Source organism: Medicago truncatula, chromosome 7 (genome assembly GCF_003473485.1).
Source record: "Medicago truncatula cultivar Jemalong A17 chromosome 7, MtrunA17r5.0-ANR, whole genome shotgun sequence".
Taxonomy (NCBI): Eukaryota; Viridiplantae; Streptophyta; class Magnoliopsida; order Fabales; family Fabaceae; genus Medicago; species Medicago truncatula.
Genome location: NC_053048.1, coordinates 52,795,235 through 52,817,743, shown reverse-complemented (window position 1 = coordinate 52,817,743; position 22,509 = coordinate 52,795,235). Strand labels below are relative to the sequence as shown.

The window sequence follows — 22,509 nt, the reverse complement described above, 5'->3', positions numbered from 1 at the left end:
CTTGTACGAAGTTAAGGTAACAAAATATATAAAAATAGAAGTAACTGAAGGGAAGCAAAGGGAAAGAATCAAGCACCTTACCCATACCCCACGAGTCCAAGATAATGACAAATTGACCCAAAGCCATCAACAAAGAATTTTCAGAGTCACTCATTCCAAACACTACTCTCCTCCACCTCAAGTCTCTCAATCCAACCCATGCAATACGCAAGAAGAAAACCCGACCCGGTGACTGACCCGTTGCATACGACAGCAATTGGAAAAAGGGTAAAAGAGTCAAAGCAAGTACATATCTTTCATTCACCAAAATGATAGCCATAAAAACCGATTCTTGTGCAGTCTCTTCAACTTCTCCACCATATATAGTTAACTAAGCAAACCAAAACAAAACCCTCTATCTCTCCACCATATCTATTTTATACTATGCTTTGACTCTATCGTTTCTTCTGTCACATAAATCATCATCGATCAATCAATGAGTGTATAATATCAAATTAAGTCAATTATTACATACATATACTTATATATATATAAATTAGGTTTTGTAATTTGTATAGTTACTTTGAATCGATCTTTGTGAAATTAAGATCGGAGATAAGATCGGTGATAAGATCAGATGGGCGGAGGTGGAGCAACAACTAACGCGGAGGCGCAGTATACGACGGCGAAGATATCGGTATGGTGGGATATAGAGAACTGTCATGTTCCTAAAGGCTCCGATCCACATGCAATTGCGCAGAATATCAGTTCAGCACTTGTTCGTATGAACTATTGTGGTCCCGTTTCCATCTCCGCCTATGGTGACACCACTCGTATACCTGCTTCTGTACAGCACGCGCTTTCTAGCACCGGAATTTCGCTTAATCATGTTCCCGCCGGTAACGAACTCACTTCGATTCTGTTGAATTTTGGAATTGTGATTTCAGTTATGATTTATGAACTGTCGGTTTTTGATTTCTGCGATTGATTCATTTGTTGATTGATTTATGCTTGTATGAGTTCATTTCTGTGATTGATTACTGAACTTGTTTTGACGAGAATCATCAGCGTGGACTGTTATTGAATTAAAAAGAATTAAATTCTGTTGAATTTTTTTCTCAGTACAAGGTGATTTGATTTGAAGCATGATTTTAAATTGTGATTGTGGTCGAGGTTGATGTGGCTATTGTGATAGGAGACATTGTGGCTGTTGCGATATGTGTTGCGGTAATTGTGCGGGAATTTAATTCTGCATAAAATATTATAGCCCTGACTTATTGCGGTTTTTGCGATGTGTATTGCTGTAATTTCGCGGGATTATATTTATCACGTGATGCGGCTTGCAATCTGTACGGCCTATATGGTATTAAAAATCTGATTTGTGGAATTATCTCATATTTGTTCACTTGTTTGCTTCCTTTCTCGAGGCTTTGAGGTGTAACGTAAACAAGTGAACAAATTTTAGATAAACTTGGTACATTTTTTGTGCCGAAGCTTGATAGCATGAAATTTTGAACAAATTTTAGATACATTTGTGTTCAGATTTTTAGAAACATGTGTATCAAATCACTTGTTTTCTTCATTTCTCGAAGCTTTGAGGTGTAATTTTGATAATTTGGTTATTTACTGTGTTGATTGATTGTGTGAAATTTTGATACATGTGGTAGTGTGAAATTTGTTCACAGTAAATACCACAAATCAATAGTGTGAAATTTTGATACATTTGGTTATTTTTGTGCTGAAGCTTTTTTCATGTTTGGTTATAGGTGTGAAAGATGCAAGTGATAAGAAGATCCTTGTCGACATGCTGTTCTGGGCAGTGGACAACCCTGCACCTGCGAATTATTTATTGATTTCGGGTGATCGAGATTTCTCTAATGCCCTCCATCAACTGCGAATGAGGAGGTATAATATTCTTCTCGCACAACCTCAAAAAGCATCTGCACCACTAGTTGCAGCAGCTAAGAGTGTATGGCTCTGGACTACTCTCTTAGCTGGAGGACCTCCACTAACCAGTGGTGATACACAACAACTCAGTAATAGTAGCTTCTTACCGTCTTCTGAAACTCTACAAGTTCCTGTCTCAAATGCTGCTCAGACACAGCAACAGGGGGGTCCCTATTCTGAAATTCATGCTGGAAATTCAAATGTTCAAAACGGAGGAAGGGGATTTGATTCTAGATATCAGGGTAGACCAACTTGGAGAAACCCGAGTCAACCAAATGGACCGAAAGCAATGAATCCACCCCCAGTTGGACTTCAAGATAACCGTAATAATGTAAACAATTATCGACCTGGCAACTATAATCCAAATGTTTCTCAAAGTGGATCAACCGCAAACTTTGAGCGCGCCAATTCTGATCCATTATGGAGCAATAATGGTAATCAACAAGGAAATCATCAAAATCAACAGGGAAATCATCAAAATCAACAGGGGAATCATCAAAATCCATATTCCCAGCCATTAAGACCAAACGGTTTTCCATTGCAACCTCCTTTTGCACCTAGTAATTCATATTCTCCAAATTCCCATACTTTTGCAACTACACCGGTGCCACCTAGGACTGTTGGAAACAATTTCAGTACAGGATCACCTAGAACTGTGCCAGATATTGGCAATCTGAACATATCTGGTTATCCCAATAATGGTCATAACCCCCGCACTGTTCCGCAACGGAGTGGAGATTTGAAACCGAATCCTAAGAGTAGTGCTCCACTTCCGGTAAGATCAACGAATGAACAAAATGGACATATGGTGCATAGCAGTACCACACAAGGCTATCCACATGGTCCAGAATATCAACCTACACACTCGACAGCAATGGGTAATAATAAACTTCCCTCTAATGGTAAGTGGGGATCTTCAGGTTGTCCTAAACCTTCTGAATATGTACAAGGCCTTATAGGTGTTGTTTTACTTGCCCTGAACTCACTAAAAAATGCCAAGATGATGCCAACTGAGAAGAATATAACTGATAGCATCCGTTATGGAGATCCCAAGCATCGCAACACTGATGTTAAGAAAGCTCTGGAGAGTGCTATGGAGCAGCAGATGGTGGTAAAACAAAATTTAGGTGCTTTAACGCTGTATGTTGGTAAGAATGACAAACTCTGGAAGTGTGTAAATCCCTTAGGTGGAAATCCTAAACAGCACTCCAAAGAAATTTGGGACGAAATTCAAAATTTTCTAACAACCCCTGCTGGTAGATCGGCAATAATGGATACACAGTGCAAGTAAGAATATTTAAATTTAGAATATATTAATTGACCAATAAAATAGACTATATTCATTTCCTAAAAGATGTCCCTGCGTTCTGATGAGTCTATTCTATTTCTCTAGGTATGAAGCAGGTATTGTGATAAAGAGCATGTGTTTTAAAGATCTTGCTTTGGGCGATGTCCTTCAGATATTGAACATGGTGATAACCCATAAAAAATGGATAGTTCATCAGCAGTCTGGCTGGCAACCACTCATCCTTACTCTTCCCGAGTCAAACCCCGATTCAGGGGTCACCTCTGACGCATAGCAGCACCCTGATTATGGTAATGGAAACTTGAAAGGCAGCCAGAGAAAACTCATAAAAGTAATTGAATATATCACCAGCCAGTTGGACCAGTAATTATTCGAATGATTCTCGTTTTTCTCGTATGAATCAAACCATAGGTAGTAATGTTGAACTCTAGTATTCAAGTATAACAAGTATCTTTTTTGGTTATTTCAATGCCTTCAATTCGTCGTCGGAGATAAATGAAAACAGAAAAATGAAAGCAGCGTTTTGACGATACCCGAAAAATACCAAATACTACAGTTTGGTATGGTTGCTGAGGTTTCTACTATGCCCCGTTATACATCACAGTGGATCTATCTTGGAATTAGTTTGCCTTCCTGTGTCTTAAGCTTCTGCTCAATTTCAGTCTTCCTACAAATATACATTTTGCTTGGGGAGTTCTTCCTTATTAGACTGAACTACTTGGATCCGTTTTAGTGATATATTTGATATATGTCGAGATATTTGCCAAATGTGTTTTCCCGAATTTGTTATGGACCTTCAATCTATCTTGGTGACCAACCTTGGAGCTGTTTGTTTAACATTTAAGTGATCTACCAAGTCAGATTTTTCAGGGTGTATTGTAAAATGGAAGTCCAGAATTTGTTCATTTGACACTGTCTTCGAAGTTTCAAATGTTGCAGGAAGGTTAATTACTGAAAAGAGAACACTTAAAATTGCACAAGATTGGAACTGCACTCGAACTTCTGCATCAAACTCTTAATTTGCTATCTGAACACAATTACAAGGTATGTTTATTATGATGGAATTTGATTATGAGAAATCACGTTATTGAGTTTTCAACATGATTCAAAATGGTGAAATAGCGCATCCCGTTGCATTTCTTGTTGCTGATGGTACCTACAGAGTTATGATGTTGAATTATTATCCGGAAATACAGCTTTTGGATGTCTGGCTCTATATACTCAATTTGGTGATTTAGTCGCAAATTGGTCTCTGGTCTTTCTGCTTTCTATTGCCTCTTAATGTCATGGTAGCTGCATGTATAATCCGTATTTAAATTTACATTTGTTTTGGATTTATAAATAAGTTGTTTAATGTTGTTTATTTTCACCTTTTTTTGTATTGGACATATCTTTTTAGATGTACTCAGAACTGGAATAGCGATCAATTTGTTTGATCGGATCAATTATCAAAACCTTGTCATTATCAGTTTTCACTTGTATTTGTTGTACCATTTTCGTTATTTGCAATCTAAATTTTTCATTGCATCATGGTAATGATATTGCAAAGGTATAAGCCAGCTGTTTGGACATGGAGATCTTCATTTCATTGCTTCTCCAACATTTGACAGGTTAATGGTTCAACGATAGAGATTTGTTTTTTGCAAATCAATTTATTTAAAAAGATATGAGGTTGATTAGCTGACTGAGAGTCCTTCTAACTTCTTGATATTGTTGATTTTATTTTTTATTTTTTTAAGTTGTTTGAGAAATCACTCATTCTTTTGCTTTTGCTAATTGTTCTTTACAACCAATGGTTCAGTTACCCAAGAGATCAATGTTCCAATTAAAACAAAGTAAATCTCAAACCTTGAAACTAGGGTGTATTTGATTTATAGATTATTTTCAGGGAAAATATATTTTTTTCACTAAAAATCACTCTTGTTATTTTTAAGTGCTTGTTTAGGATTAAAAATAAATAAATCATTTTTGACTCTAAAATGAAAATCTCTAGGTTTTTTCAACACAATCTACTTTTTATTTTTTAAAAGTTGTACCATATGCACCTATAATGCACGGGACATAGTATTTTAGAATTGGTTAGCATGAGCTGTTCGCATGTTTAATCCATTGGCTAAAATTAATACAGGCTTTTTCTATAAATCAATTTTAAAGGTTTGTTGCAATATTTTCCTGAATCAATAACAACATTTGGTAACAAAAATCAATAACAACACAAATCGTTTGAGCCAATCAATGTAGGATTACAAATTTCATACGTAGTGGTCTTGGTCTCAGATAAACATGCAGAAAAGTTTCAAGTAACATAACTTATGTCTATTCTTATAAATTTCACTAACTGAAAATAGCTGTTCTGTCAGTGTAGCTAGCGAAGACCACAAATGCACCAAACTTCTGCATATGATGAGGAAAACAAACCCATAATCATTTTAATCCTTCAACAAATAGTTCAGGATCAATCATATTGCTATCATAAAACCATTATTATGTGTATAGTAAATTAAATCAAGCACGTTGGTTTTTGTTTTTGAAAAATCACGTAAGTTAATTTGAATATGAAATATCGGGATCTTGGAAACGTTCATAATGAAATGGATGATGATTCAAAAGAGGATGAGGAATGGGTCTCAAACATAGTAATCATGGGTGTCTCAATGTTGCTTCTTGCATTGGTAACCATTGCTGTTGTTGCCAACGTAGGTGACTCCAAAAACGTAGCAGCTATGAAGAACCTTAACTCTGTCTGTGCAAAAACAGAAGCACCAGAATCTTGTCTCCATGTCTTAAAACGCGTAGGTGAAACCGCAACGGCTGTGGATTATGCAAAAGCTGCTCTTAATGCAACCCTTAAAGAATTATCGTTAGTTAACATGCAAAAACCATACCTTGAAAAAATCCTAACTCCTCTACAGGCACAATCATATAGAGATTGTTTGGAATTGTTGAATATGGGAAAAGATGAACTAGAATCTTTGTATAAGCTGGCAAATTCGTCTATTGAAGATATATTCCAAATATATCCAGATGATGTTATGAATAGCCTAAGTGCTATCATTTCATATCAACAAACTTGTGTAAATGAATTGGTAAGAACAAATAGTTATGAGATTTTGGCGTATTCTTTGAAAATACCAATTCTTCTTACAAGGATTACATTAGCCATTGTCTATAATTTTGTCGAGAGGCCGAAAATCGAAGTTCAACAACTTGATGGGTTTCAAAGATTGAACCTGAGAGCTGCGCACAAACTTATTGAGGTTCAACATACAAGAATAGTTGTGGCTCAAGATGGAAGTGGCCAATTCTCAACCATAACTGAGTCACTAAATTATTGTGCAAAGAATAGAAATAATTCATGTGTTATTTATGTGACCAAAGGTAAATATGAGGAAAAAGTGGCGGTACCTAAGAATTTAGACCAAGTTCTCATGTATGGTGATGGCCCTATGAAAACCATTGTCACTGGAATCAAATCAATAGACCCCAAGGTTACAACCCCCTTTCGGTCAGCTACTTTTGGTAATTAACTTAAATCTCCTCAACACTAAACAATATGCCTTTAATTAGTGTCACATTTTTTATTTCATTTCAATATATGCTGACCATTTGATAAACAAAGATCGACAACAGAGACTAAAGAAGATAATCATCTTTATTAATAATAAGAATTAGTTTTACAGGGACTAAAATAAAAACATTAATATCTACCGAGTACTAAAAACAACACATATAACAACATTTGATTTTCACTCTTGTGAAATGCAGTGGTAAAGGGCAAAAGATTCATCTGCAAAGATATGGGTTTCACAGCTCCAGCTAGCGTACCAGGAGCATCAGCACTCCTTGTACTTTCTGATCATGCAGCATTCTTCAGCTGCAAAATTGACGGCGGAGAAGGAAGCTTATACGCAGTCGCGCAGCGCCAATTCTACAGAGACTGCGAAATTCATGGTAGTGTAGACATCATCAAAGGAGACTCAGCAACTATAATTCAAAACTCGCAAATAATTGTGAAGCACCGAAATTCTTCTAGCTTAGCTCTGAGAAAAAATGTGGTGAGTGTTCAATCAAGACTAGACAAATATGAGAAAACTGGACTTGTGATCCAAAACTGCACCATCATAGCAGAACAAGGCAAAATCAATGATAAAAGTCTTGTTGGTTCGACATGTTTGGGAACTCCGCGTGACCAATATTCAAGAACAATCATAATGGAATCATTTCTTGGTGATGTTGTACGTCCAAAAGGTTGGTGTAAATTTAGTGATAACTATGGAATTGATACAGCAACGTTTAGAGAGTATAATAACAGAGGCCCTGGTGCAAGAAATGATATGAGGGTTCATTGGGAGAGTTATAGAACAAATTCTCAGAATTGGAAAAGTGAAATGATGAGTTTTACAGCTGCTGAGTTTATTCAAGCAAACCAATGGTTGACAAATACAGGCATTCCATATGAATCTGGTTTTTTCTTTCATAAATAGAATAATGTTAATTTTATTTATTTGACGGATAGTAGTCATTAAATTGAATGTCACAGTCTTAACCAAAAAAAAATAAAAATTGAATGTCACAGTGTTAATTTATTCTGTCCACAAATTGAATGTTCCAACTATATTAATATGAGTATTGTTTAAGCATTGTTTTATACTAGCAAAGTTAGTATGTGTATTTAATACACTGAGAAGAGGTATTTTACATTTTTAATGAATAATTATCTTATTTGAAATGCTTAAACAATAGTCATATAGCACTTGTGAGCAAACATAATTTTTTGCCTTGACTTGTTGCTTGACTTTTGGACTCCGGTCGTTGTATACTAAGTCACTGAAACAAGGTCTAGGAAGGAACAAAATAACCAGATAGGAGCTTTTAGGAAGCTTCATCATTTCTTGTTATTATTTTAACTTGTAAATAAATATGGATTATTCACAATATATGATTCCCGTTGCCATAAAACAATAAACTTGAGTGTGTATGAACATCATAATTAATAACCTTAAAAAATAGAAAGAGATCTAAAGAAGCTGTATGATCTAAAATAACTTGAGTAAATATGGATTGCTTAACAAAATCCTTTAACGTCAAAAACACGAGCTGTATGATCCATAGAAGCCGAGACAATGTAATCACGATTTGCAGACAAAGAAAGAGATTGAATGGGTTCAGAGTGCCCTCTGAATGTTCTTACACATTCACCAGATCGACTATCCCATAATCTCACAACTCCATCATTAGATCCAGTAGCTACACATGATGTGCCAAGCCATGTCAAACATGTCGCTCCGTACTGCCCACGATGGAAATTTTCACTCATCAGACATATAAAAGAAAATTCACATTTCCAAATAAAAGTATAGTAATTGCAGAGTTCATTCAGTCTCTAATGCATAAGTATGTCACTTGCACAAAGTGAAATTCCAACAAACCTCGTGCGTACAAGTGCTTCGAGCTAAGTAGTGCTGTACATCCCATATGATCATTTGGTCCATGCTTCCAATTGCCGCCCACGAACCACTGTCATACTGGCGGCTCATATTAAATTTGGAGAACAAGGTCCAAATCATCATTGCGTTAAAAAAAACACAGTTAATGAAATGTTGAAATAATGTAGATCAATGAAATTCAAAGCATTAAGCATATGATGAAAAGATGGCATAGTTTTCACTTGTACAAACTATTCATATTAAAGGTTTATTAGGTCACTTCGCAGTCTATTATTCTTTGAAAATACATGGAACTACTTTTAATATTTGTGTTATACCATAAATCAAGTGAGCTGGTCATGTTTCATTTTTATCAACAGACCCTGATTTTATGTTGCTTGTCACTGCCAAGTGCCAAGACTATTTTTTTCTCTTCAGTATGTTACTGTTCTTCAGACAACCTTTGAATCAAATAAAACTTCCACCATACACATGCATGAACCAAAAGGATACATGAAAATGTGCACGAATGAACATATAAACAGGTTATGAACAATTTGCCACTCTTAAAACATACCTTGGTGCGAATGCAACTGACTCAACGGAATTTGAATGAGAAGGCAGGGTATTAACAACCTGTCAACCAGGATATAACTTTTCTTAGAAACCAAGAAAAAAGCTAAATTTATATGCTCAAATCCCTTTAGAAAGAAATAAAGTTGCAGCATGCAGAGACAAACAAAACAATTAGCACAGGGATAAGTGATGAAAGTTTCAGGCCTTGATTAGTGGGATCTTTCAGTTTTGTTCCGGCGCTACACAGGCCACATTATGTATGAACATTATTTTTAGTAGTTATATTTGTATGGTCAAACCCAAAAACAGTTTGATGTGTTGGGGCGCGGGTTCAAATCCGCAATTCTCCACTTCTTCACACTTAATGTGTGGGACTCTCGCCACTAGGCTACTCAAGGAGCTCATGGTGCTGCTAGGTCACAGAGCCACCAAGCCAAACTTCTGATTAATCATTTTGATTGATCAACTAATAAACTATCTCCACATATTAGAGATAGAGGGTGACATAATATGGCATTTTTGTTCATATTCTGAGAATCATTTAGGCTAATCTGGTTCATGAAAACAAAATTATTTCAAGAAAGGTACCAAATGCTCTTTGATCTGATTCTCATGCATGTTCAAATGCCTTCTCTCCTTTAGCCCTTGAATAAAAGATTTCAAGCTCAATTATTTGCTTAAAGCAACAATTGTCTATGATGTTTAGGTAAACTTTCAAAATGTTAAAACTAATGTCAATTTTTAGAATTTGGGTTGGCCATAACAAACCCTACAAACTGGTTTGTAAAGTGAATAATGCTTCAAGTTATAAACACATTAAAGCCACATCTCAAACTATGTGGGACTGTCAACACACACCCTCACGATTGGAATTGGACATTTGGAGTGTGACTCAAATGATCCGATAGCTGATAGTGAATGATCTGATGGATCATGAATAGGCTCTGATACTAACTTAGGCAATTTGATTTTTTTTGTTTCGATTTACATAAAAAAATATGTGACAACACGTTTTTCGTTCCTCAATAATTTTACATACTATGTTAACCAATTTTTTTTGGTTACATCGTCACCTTTTATTATTTAAACCAATTATAATATCACATGTGTCATCTTTATATAATAAAAATGTCTTCTTTAAAATTTAAAGTACACCTAACATGTTTATTTGCTATATAAGAAAGTGTTTGTTTGTTTTTTTTTTTTTTTTTTTTGTGTTGATATAAGAAAATGTTTAATTGCGCATAAAAAACATTGATAAGCAAAACATTTTTGTTTATATATTAAGAAATGTTTAATTAGGCAGAAAAGTCAATGGTTAAGTTTCACACACACGTATGCATAAAACGTTGAGAATTGTTGTTGATAATTTACGGTTTTTATCAAAAAAAAAAAAAAAAATCAGATTTGAGGTTTCATCGACAGTTAACTGCCGAAGTTTTCACTTTTCCTCGGTAGTTTACTACCGAAGTTTTCCTCGGTAGTTAACTGCAGCCGGTTTCATAATTCGACAGTTAACTGCCGAAAGACATTTTAGTAAATTACTAGTATGACACAGCCAATGCATATGTGTCAACCGCAATCCTCTAATATTAGTGTGAAAGTATAATTTAAAAGAAAAAAACTTGAAATCCCTATTTAAAATTTTAAGATAAAAGTTCATACGTATCAGAGTCTGAACTGGAACTGTAGTTGCCAGGGGAGCCACCTAGATCGTCGGGGTCACCAGCATCAGGAAGAACTTGGAACTTCATGCATGATATGAGACTGATCAATGAAAACAGCATTTTTGTCTTCTTCATGGTCATGAGCATGATCACGTGGAAGACAAAGTAAGACAAATTTATTAAATAACTTTTGAATTCCAAATTTCCTTCCAATTGCTAATTGTTTTTGAAGGAAATAAAAGTCTTGGCACAACACTGGAAGTGAAATGAATATAACTCTTTGGCCTCAACCTTATAATATGCCTTGCTTCACCATTGAAAGAATAGCTATTTTGAAGAAAGTTATTTTTAACAGAATAACGAGAAAAACATAATTCATTCGTGTCTATACATTTTTAACTATATTAGCAATAAAAAACTATTTTGCCATGTATAGTATTTCAACATGAATGTTTTTCTAATCATAGTTTATGTTTATGTTTTTGTTAAAAATCTCGAATAATGTCCAAATTAGTTATATGAAAATCACTTTTAATATAATTTTAGCGCCTGTTTTTGGATGAACAACTTATTTGCAGCTTATACACAAGATAAGCGCATATGAATAAGCTTATAAGTTATTTCTATGGGAAAAGATAAACTAAAGTTAATTTGTTTATTTATAAGCTATAAGTTGTTTTTATAAACTATATTGGATAACTTATGAAAATAAGCTGAAAAAGCTTTTAAAAATTGTCATAAGTTATTTTCATAAGTTCTCCGAAACTCATAAAACTTATGTCAATAGATAAATTCAAATAAGTCAAAGTCAATTCGAACTGACCCTAAACTACAACAACTAACCGACCATATACTCTCCAAAACTCTTCTGAAAACGCAGCAACTTTTTTATTCTACATAATAGAGGTTTATGCATAACTTCAGAAAAAATAAAAAATAAAAACAAGAATGATTTTCTCACCGGGCGACGAACAACTCCGGCCACCAATTTGAGTTCAAAGTGACTGCGCGGCACTGAACGAACGTATGTGGGTTACTACTAACTTGCTATCCAAGTTATTAATTTACAAATAAGCCCGTAACCCAACAATTAAATATCAACTTAAATTGTTTTGTCAAAAATAAGTATCAACTTAAATTGTAAAATGAGTTAAACTAAAAGCTTAAATTTTACAAACAAAGTGTTTATATTTTATAATAAATTCTAAAAACATAATTATTTTTTATATATAATAAAAACATAAGTTTCTTTGAAGAAATAAAAACATAATTCTATTAAGCCTTCTTTTATAATATTAACAGTTAATTAACTCTTAGAAAATACTCTTTGAATTTTAGCACTCTTGTGAGATTGAGTAGGGCTGACAATGACAAATTGACTCTTTGAATTTGTTTCATTTATATTTTTTATTTCCTTCTCTTACATAGTCACTATGAAAAAGGTTGGCATTTTTGTACATTTTATAGTTATAAATATTTTTTAGAATTGTTTAAGAGATCAAATCATTCAGTCTACTAAAATTCAACACGAAGACAATTTTTTTTATAGGGATTGAGTCATATAATTGAATCCATGGATTCAATCTTATTCAATTTTTAAACACACTAATTTCAAGTAAAAGTTCATGCTACTCCCTAAGTCTCGTTATGACTGTCTTTTTTTAAGGAATTATAAGTGTCTTTGTTATAATATTTGTTTGTGTCAAATTAATTATCATTTTTGAATATTAGTGAATAAATATATATTTTTCATTAATACGCCCTTATTTATTGTATCTCAACTCACATATGTACCATATTAGTATTAGTATTATTGTTATTATTAATGACAATTAATAAGAGTATTTTTATAATTGAAATCAACAAAGTTATTCACTTACTTAATAACCATGCACAACTCAAATGAAAAGATAGATTAATATAGTAGGATGATAAGTGATATTTTTTTTTTAAAGTTCTTATATTATTATAATTATAAATGGTTTTACAATCTCACATGTAAAACTCTGACTGCAAAAGGTAAAATCATATAAAATAAGTTAAGAAGACACTTAATGGTGAAAATTGTAGTGATAAATAAAGAAATTAATTGACAACAAACTAAAAAAGTTAGAAAATTATCAATTTACTAAAATAAAAATATGTTTGTTATGTGCAACTACCAAAATATTTACTATATTTACTTAAATTCCCCTCAAAAAAATATATTTACTTAAATAAGATAAATTCGCAACCTCTTTCATTTCTATTTCTCCTCTAATAACCACATTGTTAATTATGTTGGCTGCTGGTGGTGGGCTGGCGGAGCCAGGTAGTAACCAGGGGGTTCAAGTGAACCCCCTCAACTTTTATAACTACACTTATTATCCTATGGTTTTTCTATCATGAATCCCCCTCACACATTTGTTCTGCACCTAAATGCACCAACGACCCAAAGTCTGTGTCTTTCTCACCTCATGTTATATTATTATAGTCTTAGTAGATCAGCTTTTTATATTATTATAGCTTTTAAATGTTCTTAAGGTTTACTTCTTTTATTTTACTAATGCTTGCTTTTAAGCTTTCATTTTTTAGAAGGCAAAATTGTGTGGCCCAACATTTATTATTATTTTTTTAATAATTTAATGAACTAAATTGACAAATAAAAAATACATTTAAATACGAAATCGCAATTTCAATACATTTATGAATCAAATGAGACTCTTCAAAAAATGAATCAACGTGAAAATGAAATATACATTCATAGATTAGCCAAGACTAATTACTTAATATTGATAATACTCATCTTCTAATTTTTAAGTGATACATATTAAACTTTATAATTTGTCAAAAAAATGTACTTTGAATACAATTTAAATTTTTAAATATATATTATTATATATATTAATTAAAGTTCGTAAGTTTGAACCCCCTGACTCAGGATCCTGGCAACGTCAGTGGTGGGGATGTTCTCCTATCATTTACTACTTTTAATTTCGTTAAAAACAGATATGTGATGTATCTAACGTTAGATTTAGTTAAGCATTTTGTCGTTTCGATTTCTTGTATCCCCTGTTTCTATTATTCATCAAAATTATTAGTGTGTTGCGTATGATTGTACTTTTTGTTACGAGTAAAAGGGATAAGCCCCAAACAAAAAGCTGAAAAGTTCTAAGAAAAACAATACATACAACATCTACCAACAAAACATTGAGAAAAAAAAAAGGAGAAAATTCAAAAAATCCTGAAATTTGTATCCAAACTCAAACTGTATTTGAGAAGTCCATCTCACAGATGATTGCATGGGGAATGTGGTGCCAACCATTGGATTACCCCGCCTCGTGATGTCTTTCCATGCCCTATTCGTTAAAAAAATTAACGACGACGATGATGATAATACTTTGTTAAGGACTGAAGGGACAAGGGGATCAAAAATTCGATCTACATCCTCACCATGATAAAAACTATCCATACTAATATTTGTTGATTAAAAAAATTGACAATAACATCATCTCAAATATATCACTAATTATTTCCAAAATTAACATAATATTATAATTATAAAATATACAACTTAATTAAACTTTGAATAACTAAGAGATTGAATGCAAATGATTAATTATCTAAAATAGAATGATCTCTTATAAATTTGCAAGTAATAACCATGATCCCAAGTTCCCAACCATTACACTCGTAAAATACAACCTTTCATAAGTAAATAACAAAAAGAGTAAACTCATTTGAATTGATTTAATGATATTTACTTGAAACCTGAGAATATGTTCCTCCTCAAAGTCTGAAGTTCGATTCCAAAGTGGACTAATTTAACTTTTGAAAATAAAAATAAAACAGTTAATTTTGCCAACAAAACAGGACAGTTAATCGACTTGTCAATCGAGTTCCCAAAATCCCGTCGTTATTGACTCAATAAAAAAAATGTTTCCCGTCATTAAAAGGATGTTACCACTTTAACACTAACATATGTCATTTTACTTTTTCAAAATTATTTTTCATTAAAAAAATTGTTTTAATAATTAAAATTAATTCTAAATATCAACCTATAAAACTTTGAAAAAAGATACATTACCTCTTTAAAATCATTTCCAAAACAAATCATTTTTTAACAACAATTTTTTTTTCAAAATCGAAACAAACAGAAATGTCAACCTTGAATTTCTGGTGGAATTTGATATAAATCTGAAGTAGCAGTTGACAACTTGGTATAACGACGGTGAGAATCATTAGACCATGAGTGAATCACAATTGTATTTACAATGATAAATCCATAGATCTCAATAGTGATGTTACTCAACTACAAGGGAATTCTACTCAGCAAAGCTAACATAAGCAATTGCTGGAGTTTACAGGCAAAACATGCAGTCCATGGTACCGAAACCATCACAACTAGCAAAGCCTGCAAGCAACAAAGCAATCACTAAACCATTGCTTTTATTCATCAGAAAGATGACACTGATACTTCTCAACTGCAAATAAACAGAATGTCGCTCTAATAAGAGTAAAAACAAATACAACACAGCTAAAGGAATAAAAGCAAAACAGTTAAACCAAAATTTATTACATGGATTCTTAACAATTTCAAATGAATTTACCGCCTCTATACTCAAATCACACACGGAAGTTTCAAGTATATAAGTTCATCAGTGGTAACAAAAACAAAAACAAAAATCTCTCTTTCCCATGTTTAGAAGTATGAGAACAGAGCAGCTACTTTCAATGATGGTTTTGGTTATGAAGGAATAATAATTATCCGCGATGAATCATACTTGTTTCCCTGACAAGTATCCTACACAAGTATTGGTTTCAACAGACAAGCACAGAACAGATCAATAAGCTACCAGTTTGAAAGAAAGCGACGCCAAGTGATCACGAGTTCACGACATGATCACAAGCCAGGAGAACAACAACCCGACAGAAATCATAATCAAAATTCAACAACACTAAAGGAATGTGATTAGTACAACTTATAAAATTCAAATTTGAATAATTTAATATTCCAGACATGTATTTTACACAAGCATTGGTTTCAACAGACATGCATAGAACAGAAAAAATAGTTTATCAGTTTGCAAAGAATAGGACATTAAGTGATCGCCAGCTAGGAGAACAACAAAATGATGCGATCACGGGTTCACGACAAACATCATAATCAAAATTCCACAACACTAAAAGAGTGTAATTAATACAACTTATAAAATTCAAATTTTAATCATTTATCATTCCTGACAAGTATATATTATGCATGTATTGGTTTTGACAGACATGAATAGAACGACAATAAGTTATCAATTTGCAAAGAAAATGACACTAAGCGATCACAGGTTCACAACATACATCATAATCAAAATTCAACACCACTAAAGGAATGTAATTAGTACAATTTTTAAAATTCAAATTTGAAACTATTAATACTCCTGACAAGTTTTTAAACATGTATTGGGTTTCAACCGGCATGCATAGAACAACAATATGTTATCAGTTTGCAAAGACAATGACCCTAAGTGATCACCAGCCACAAGAACAACAAAATGGCATGATCCCAAGTTTACGACAAACATCAGGATCAAAATTCAACAACGCAATAGGGATATAATTAATACAATATAAAATTCAAATTTGAATCACTTAATATTCCTGACAAGTATTGGTTTCAACACACATGAATAGAACAAAACAATAAGTTATCAGTCTGTAGAGAAAACGACGCTAAGTGATCACCAGCGTCACGACATATGATCACGGGTTCACGACAAACATCATAATCAAAAGTCAATAACAAAAAAGGAATGCAATTAATACAACGGTACAACTTATAAAACTCAAATTTGAATCATTCAATATTCCTGACAAATATTGCACATGTATTGGTTTTAACAAACCTGAATAGAACAACAATAAGTTATTATTATCCAGTTGCAAAGAAAAGGATGCTAAGTGATCACCGGCCAGGAGAACAACAAAACGACATGATCATGGGTTTACGACAACCATCATCATCATAATCAAATTTGAATCATTCAATGTTCCTGACAAATATTTTATTTTACACATGTATTGGTTTCAATAGACATGGATAGAACAACAATAAGCTATCAGTTTGGAAGAAGAACAAAAAAAGGACGCTGAGTGATCACCAGCCAGGAGAACAACAAAGCGACATGATCACGGGTTCACGAAAAAACATCATAATCAAAATTCAACAACACTAAAGGAATGTAATTCATACAGCTTATAAAATTCAAATTTGAATCATTTAAAGACCTAATTAATATCACCAATGTTGAAAATATATTTTATATCCTCTATAAACTGCAAAACTATAGGAACGAACTTATCCATTTATTTTGATAAATGGAAACGGTCTTTATTTCAATCACCAACCTAACCGTTGTCATTTATTAACGCTAAACAAACATCCTATCATGGAGCAATTATTACAAAATGGACAAATATTGTCAAAAGGGAATGTAAGCAAACCTCTTCATTTTGAAAGAAGAGTACAAGCAAACCCATTATCCACCAGTTGGTTAACAGCATCCCGAAACTTGTAATAGTCCTCAACCTTATTGTAAACCTGATAAGAAATCCTTGCATACCCCGTCACAGGATCAACTTCTCCATCTCTAGGCGGTCTATAATATATAGGAACTTCAACTCCAAAAACATCCCTCAAATGTGTCCTCAGCGTAAGTGCATCAGAATCACTTCTAACCCCAAAACAAGTAGGCAAACCAACCATAACCATACTAGCACACATATGTTTCGGACTTCCAAGATGAGTTCCCCAAGCTTTCACCAACATCTCTCCCATCTCAATAACAGCTTCATGATTCCTCTTCTTAATCCCTTCAATCCCACCTTCAAACCTATTGACAAATTCCAAAGCTTCAGGAACCACCAATTGAGCACTATAATCCCTTGTGCCAATCCAAGCACTTTCCACAGCTAATCCATTTCCATACTCATGAGACACAACAGGATGATGCAAATCACCACCACCACCAGTTTTAGGATTCTTTTTAGTATACAAAAAAGCGATCGAAGGTGGACAGAAGAACCACTTATGCAAATTACTGGTATAAAAATCAGCACCAATATCTTGCATATCAACATCAGTACAGCCAATTGAATGAGCAGCATCAACAAAAACCTGTTCAACACCTTCCTCTCTACAAATCTGAATCAATTCCTTCACAGGAATCACAACACAAGGCATAGAAGTAACATGATCAATCACAGCTAACCTAATTTTCTTCCCATCAACTTTCCCTTTTTCCAAAGCTTTTCTAAACTCAGTCACAATCTCATCATTGGAACTCACAGGAAAAGGTAACGGAACTTCAATCACTTTCCCACCAGCACGAGTGACGTAAGCCTCCATGGATTTCTTAACAGCACCGTAAGCATAATGAAGCATAACAACGACGTCACCTTTGTTGAATTTACCTTCACGGAAACACCAAGCGGTGTGTTGAAGAACGATAGCGGCGGCGGTGGTGGCGTTATCGACGATAGAGATTTCGTTGATGTCTTTAGCGTTGACTAGGTTTTGGATAATGGAGCGGGAGTTGTTGATGGCGGGTTTGAGGTGGTTGAAGTAGAAGTGATCGGGTTGACGAAGATACTTGAGCTGCCATTGTTGTTGAGCGGAGAGGATGGAGGAAGGACAGGAGCCGAAGCTGCCGTTGTTGATGCGAGAGACGGCGGAGTCGTGGTGGCTGAATTCAGATTGAATTTCTGAAGCGGTGATGAAATTGGAAGAAGAAGAGAGTTTAGGTTTTTTGGGGGTGGGGTGTGTGCCGTTGATGTCTGGGATTGAACGGTGGTGATTGTTTTTCTCAGAGGCCATTGAATTAACGGTGAAAATTTAGGAGAAAGAAAAGAGAGAGAGAGATCTGAAAGGGATGAGGATGATGGTTAATAATAATAATAAGAGAAAGAGAGTGAGTGCGTGTGTTGAGCTGAGTGGAAATGAAAAGGCTATGCTATAGTTTAGGAAATGAAGACAAGTGGGATAAGCACGCACAATATCAATCACTAAACTACAAAATTCACCACCTCCAATCCCGTTACATTCAATACACTAAGTACATTTTTTATTTTTTATTTTCTTGGGTTCTAATTAAATATAACAACTTGTTACGTTTTTTTGTATTAAATAAATTGGGATACTATGACTATGACTGCAAGTGAGTGAAGTCAGGCAACATTCCCTAGGCTAGGTATGGTATGACAAAACTTGACTACCACACTTCCTAGACTTTACCGAAAGAAATTAGTAATTCCATAAATCAACAGTTACATTTAAAAAATGAGCTCTTATACATCAACCACTTTAGGTGGCATACATCATTTTACACCCACACACATTTGTGACACGTGACAAAAACATTGAAAGAAGAGATGAAAAAGGGTGATGATATGATGTAAAATTACTAAAATACCCCTAACACATGGGAGTGTACATAAAAAGTGTATAAAAAAGGGTGTCTACCTATCTTTTTCCTTAAAAAATATGCTGTAGATCATGTCACTTGAGTTTTGTTAAGGTTAAGGTACTACGGTAAAATGGGATAAGTCCGCTTTGTTTTATTCGACTCTTTCTGACTGTCGTGATTAACCTGTCTCACCAGGCTAGTGGATTTGGCGAGTAAAATAAACAATTTTTCTGTCGTTTTTTTTCAAGGAATTTTTCTGTCATTTATATAACATAATAAAAATAATAAGCGTCATACATGCAAGTTGTAACCACAATTTGATGGTTTTTTCCTCTTTAAAGAGTTTACATGCTAATATTAATTCCATTAACTTTAACCATTCAATGCTTATCATATGTAAGGGTGGTAGGTAATATATGTAGGTTTAAATGCACTTTTGGTCCTCTATGTTTGCTACTGTAGTAATTTTGCCCCCCTAACAAAAGAAATGCAATTTTGACCCCTTAATTTTGCCATGTGTTAGGAAAATATGCTCTTTTCGTCCCTTATCTTTACAAAAAAATTGCGATTATGGCCCCTTTTTTGGGACACGCGGTGGCTTCTCAACATAGTTGGAAAAATTAGGGGGTCAAAATTGCATTGTTTTTGTTAGGGGGCCAAAATTGCTACGGTGGCAAACATAGGGGACCAAAAGTGCATTTAAGCCATATATGTATTGTGCACAGCCCTTGAAATTAAAGTTGTTCTGTGTTGATTAGAAGAACTAACGTCCGACAAGTTTTGTGTATGTACAAGTCAAATTGGGGGGGATACACAAGCACTCTGGCAGTTCAGTTAAGTTCGTATGTGGGCATAAGTGAGAAGTTAAGGGTATAATGCATCGTACATTGAATGATGTTAAGGTTACTCTTTTATATGCATCGATGTTGGGTTCCATGGAGTTATGGACGTATATCGTTGCAAAGTGGTTACAGACGGCGAGGTCTTGTAACCTTTGGTCGTTGCTCCTTATGACGGTACAAAGCATTACAAAAACAAAGGGTGTATAAACATCAATGGGGCTCAAAGATGTGCTTAATTAGGCCTTCCTCTTTTGTGTTTGGCTTATGTTCGATATGAGGTTGACGAGGACATCATGTTGGGACAATCCAAAATAGTTGCACCCCCACCTCAAGTCATAAGTCTTGTAACATCTTGAAGATAACGTTGACTACAACTTGGAATCGAGTGTTAATCGTTTGATCTTGTGAAATGCGTACAATATTTTTCACATACGGTGTCATTAATTCGGTTGGGTTAGAGATATGCGGTTTGAAGGTGACTATAGTAAGTTGAAGTTGGTGAACTTGAGCAGCATCACCTTCGTCTCATCGGAGGGGTGGTGTACCTGTAAACTCTCCAACCGTCAAATAAGAATGTGTTGAATATCTCGGTTTTTTTTGGGTAAAATGTATGCGTGTCATGATGGAGGCTATGGGTTAGCATTTACAGCGATGAACTAGAGTTTAAAGTAATACTAAATTAATTTAGACAACTATCTTGGGGGCACATGTGAGCGGATTAGAGAAACTTGACATATGATCCAGAATAGGCAATTGAGATTGGCTTAGACAATCATAACTCAATGCATCTATTACAAGTCCATGTGATGGTCCGTTTATAAACTAGTGATTCGGGGAACTTGAGCCATTAATGGAAAGGGCCTTGACCCACTCTGGAATAGAAGGCTTATGTTTGAAGAATTTTTTCATCAAGTGACAAACGACAGATTTGTCATGGTTGAAAGCTTATCATATACTCCCTCCGTCCCAAATTGTATGTCACTTTAGAAAAAATATTTGTCCCAAATTGTATGTCGCTTTACGATACCAATGAAAAATTAATGTTACTTTTCCTATTATATCCTTAACTATTTATTACTCTCTCTTCTTTCAATCTTTCCCATATCATTTATTGAGGACAAATTTGTAAAACAACTCATAATATCTCTTTCCCACACAATATTAATTACATTTCTTAATATGTGTGAAATGCCCAAAACGTCATACAATTTGGGACGGAGGGAGTATTGTATAATTTAATTTATGGTACATACTAACAAGTGTGACTTTAGAAATCTAAAAAAGGAATTTAATGTTAAGAATTATGTATGCAACACGTTAAAACTTAAAAAAATTGATTTTTTAACATAAAATTTACGGCAAATAAGTTTTTTTTTGGCTAAGCGTACATTTAACAATTCAACCTTAAAAGTAGGAGAATATGTTGTAAAAACCACCACCCTCTTTTCTCCGATCTCCTTTCTCTTGCCCCTCCCTTTATTTATCTCTTTCTCTCTATCTCTATTTCTTTTTCCTTCACTTACACATAAATATCTCTCTCTCTCTCTCTCTCTCTCTCTCTCTCTCTCTCTCTCTCTCTCTCTCCTTATCGGTCTCTCACTCTCTTCTTACTTCAAGATGGTGAGGATGTGACACTGGTGAAAATTCGCCTTGGTTGTTTTCCTCCTTTTTGTTGAAGTTGATGACAATGGTAGTCGAAAAAGAAGGCAGGTCACAAAAGGATACCATCTCATGTGACGTCGACGATTGAAAAAGAACGCAGGTTGGAGAGAGAGAGAGAGAGGGAGAGGGAGGGAGGGAGGGAGGGAGGGAGAGAGAGAGAGAGAGAGTTACTTCAAGATGGTGAGGATGTGACACTGGTGAAAATTCGCCTTGGTTGTTTTCCTCCTTTTTGTTGAAGTTGATGACAATGGTAGTCGAAAAAGAAGGCAGGTCACAAAAGGATACCATCTCATGTGACGTCGACGATTGAAAAAGAACGCAGGTTGGAGAGAGAGAGAGAGAGAGAGGGAGAGGGAGGGAGGGAGGGAGGGAGAGAGAGAGAGAGAGAGAGAGAGAGGCTCAGGTGACGATATGGGATACTAGACATGTGAACATTGGTGGTGCTGCTGAGAACAGTGCAAGTAGTGGCAGAGCCCCTTTAGGACTCGGGTGGGCCATGACCCACCCCACCAAAAAATAATCATTTTTTATAATGAAAATATGAAAGTACCCTTGACTTTTAAATAAAATTACATTGTGATGCATATTCTTCTCTATCTCAGTGTGTGTTACTATCACACATTTAAGTCATATATAATTATTTTGAATTTTTAAGGTATGTAATTTTAC

General features: G+C 34.4%; 3 protein-coding genes across 5 annotated transcripts; 2 read left to right on the top strand and 1 right to left on the bottom strand.

Annotated features, from left to right (window-relative positions):
• The first annotated feature begins 317 nt into the window (after positions 1 to 317).
• LOC11427228 (uncharacterized) lies at positions 318 to 4,713 on the top strand. The gene is made up of 3 exons (XM_003626100.4): positions 318 to 878; positions 1,746 to 3,213; positions 3,320 to 4,713. The coding sequence occupies exons 1-3, from the start codon at positions 617 to 619 to the stop codon at positions 3,504 to 3,506; spliced, it is 1,917 nt and encodes a 638-aa protein (XP_003626148.1). The 5' UTR covers positions 318 to 616; the 3' UTR covers positions 3,507 to 4,713.
• Positions 4,714 to 4,849: 136 nt separating this feature from the next.
• Positions 4,850 to 7,716, top strand: LOC11433107 (pectinesterase). The gene is made up of 2 exons (XM_003626099.3): positions 4,850 to 6,751; positions 6,998 to 7,716. Exons 1-2 carry the CDS (start codon positions 5,788 to 5,790, stop codon positions 7,714 to 7,716), a joined length of 1,683 nt encoding a protein of 560 aa, XP_003626147.3. The 5' UTR covers positions 4,850 to 5,787.
• Positions 7,717 to 15,042: 7,326 nt separating this feature from the next.
• LOC11432056 (probable L-cysteine desulfhydrase, chloroplastic) lies at positions 15,043 to 18,887 on the bottom strand. Of its 3 annotated transcripts, none has more exons than XM_003626097.4 (2): positions 17,376 to 18,887; positions 15,043 to 15,364 (listed from the first exon to the last, which is right to left on the bottom strand). In XM_003626097.4, exon 1 carries the CDS (start codon positions 18,745 to 18,747, stop codon positions 17,380 to 17,382), a length of 1,368 nt encoding a protein of 455 aa, XP_003626145.1. In that variant the 5' UTR covers positions 18,748 to 18,887; the 3' UTR covers positions 15,043 to 15,364; positions 17,376 to 17,379. The 3 variants fall into 3 exon arrangements, with proteins under 3 accessions (XP_003626145.1, XP_024626246.1, XP_039683483.1); XM_024770478.2 differs by having other exon boundaries at positions 15,043 to 15,294; XM_039827549.1 differs by lacking the exon at positions 15,043 to 15,364 and adding an exon at positions 15,666 to 15,684.
• Between the last annotated feature and the right edge of the window lie 3,622 nt (positions 18,888 to 22,509).

What these genes read in the sequence shown, in the direction of transcription:
- LOC11427228 (XM_003626100.4), top strand. Translation starts at nt 617, where the DNA reads ATGGGCGGAGGTGGAGCAACAACTAACGCGGAGGCGCAGTATACGACG. An exon ending in GCTTAATCATGTTCCCGCCG is followed by an intron (nt 879 to 1,745) that starts GTAACGAACTCA and finishes GTTTGGTTATAG; the next exon opens with GTGTGAAAGATGCAAGTGAT. An exon ending in ATAATGGATACACAGTGCAA is followed by an intron (nt 3,214 to 3,319) that starts GTAAGAATATTT and finishes CTATTTCTCTAG; the next exon opens with GTATGAAGCAGGTATTGTGA.
- LOC11433107 (XM_003626099.3), top strand. Translation starts at nt 5,788, where the DNA reads ATGAAATATCGGGATCTTGGAAACGTTCATAATGAAATGGATGATGAT. An exon ending in CTTTCGGTCAGCTACTTTTG is followed by an intron (nt 6,752 to 6,997) that starts GTAATTAACTTA and finishes TGTGAAATGCAG; the next exon opens with TGGTAAAGGGCAAAAGATTC.
- LOC11432056 (XM_003626097.4), bottom strand. Translation starts at nt 18,747, where the DNA reads ATGGCCTCTGAGAAAAACAATCACCACCGTTCAATCCCAGACATCAAC.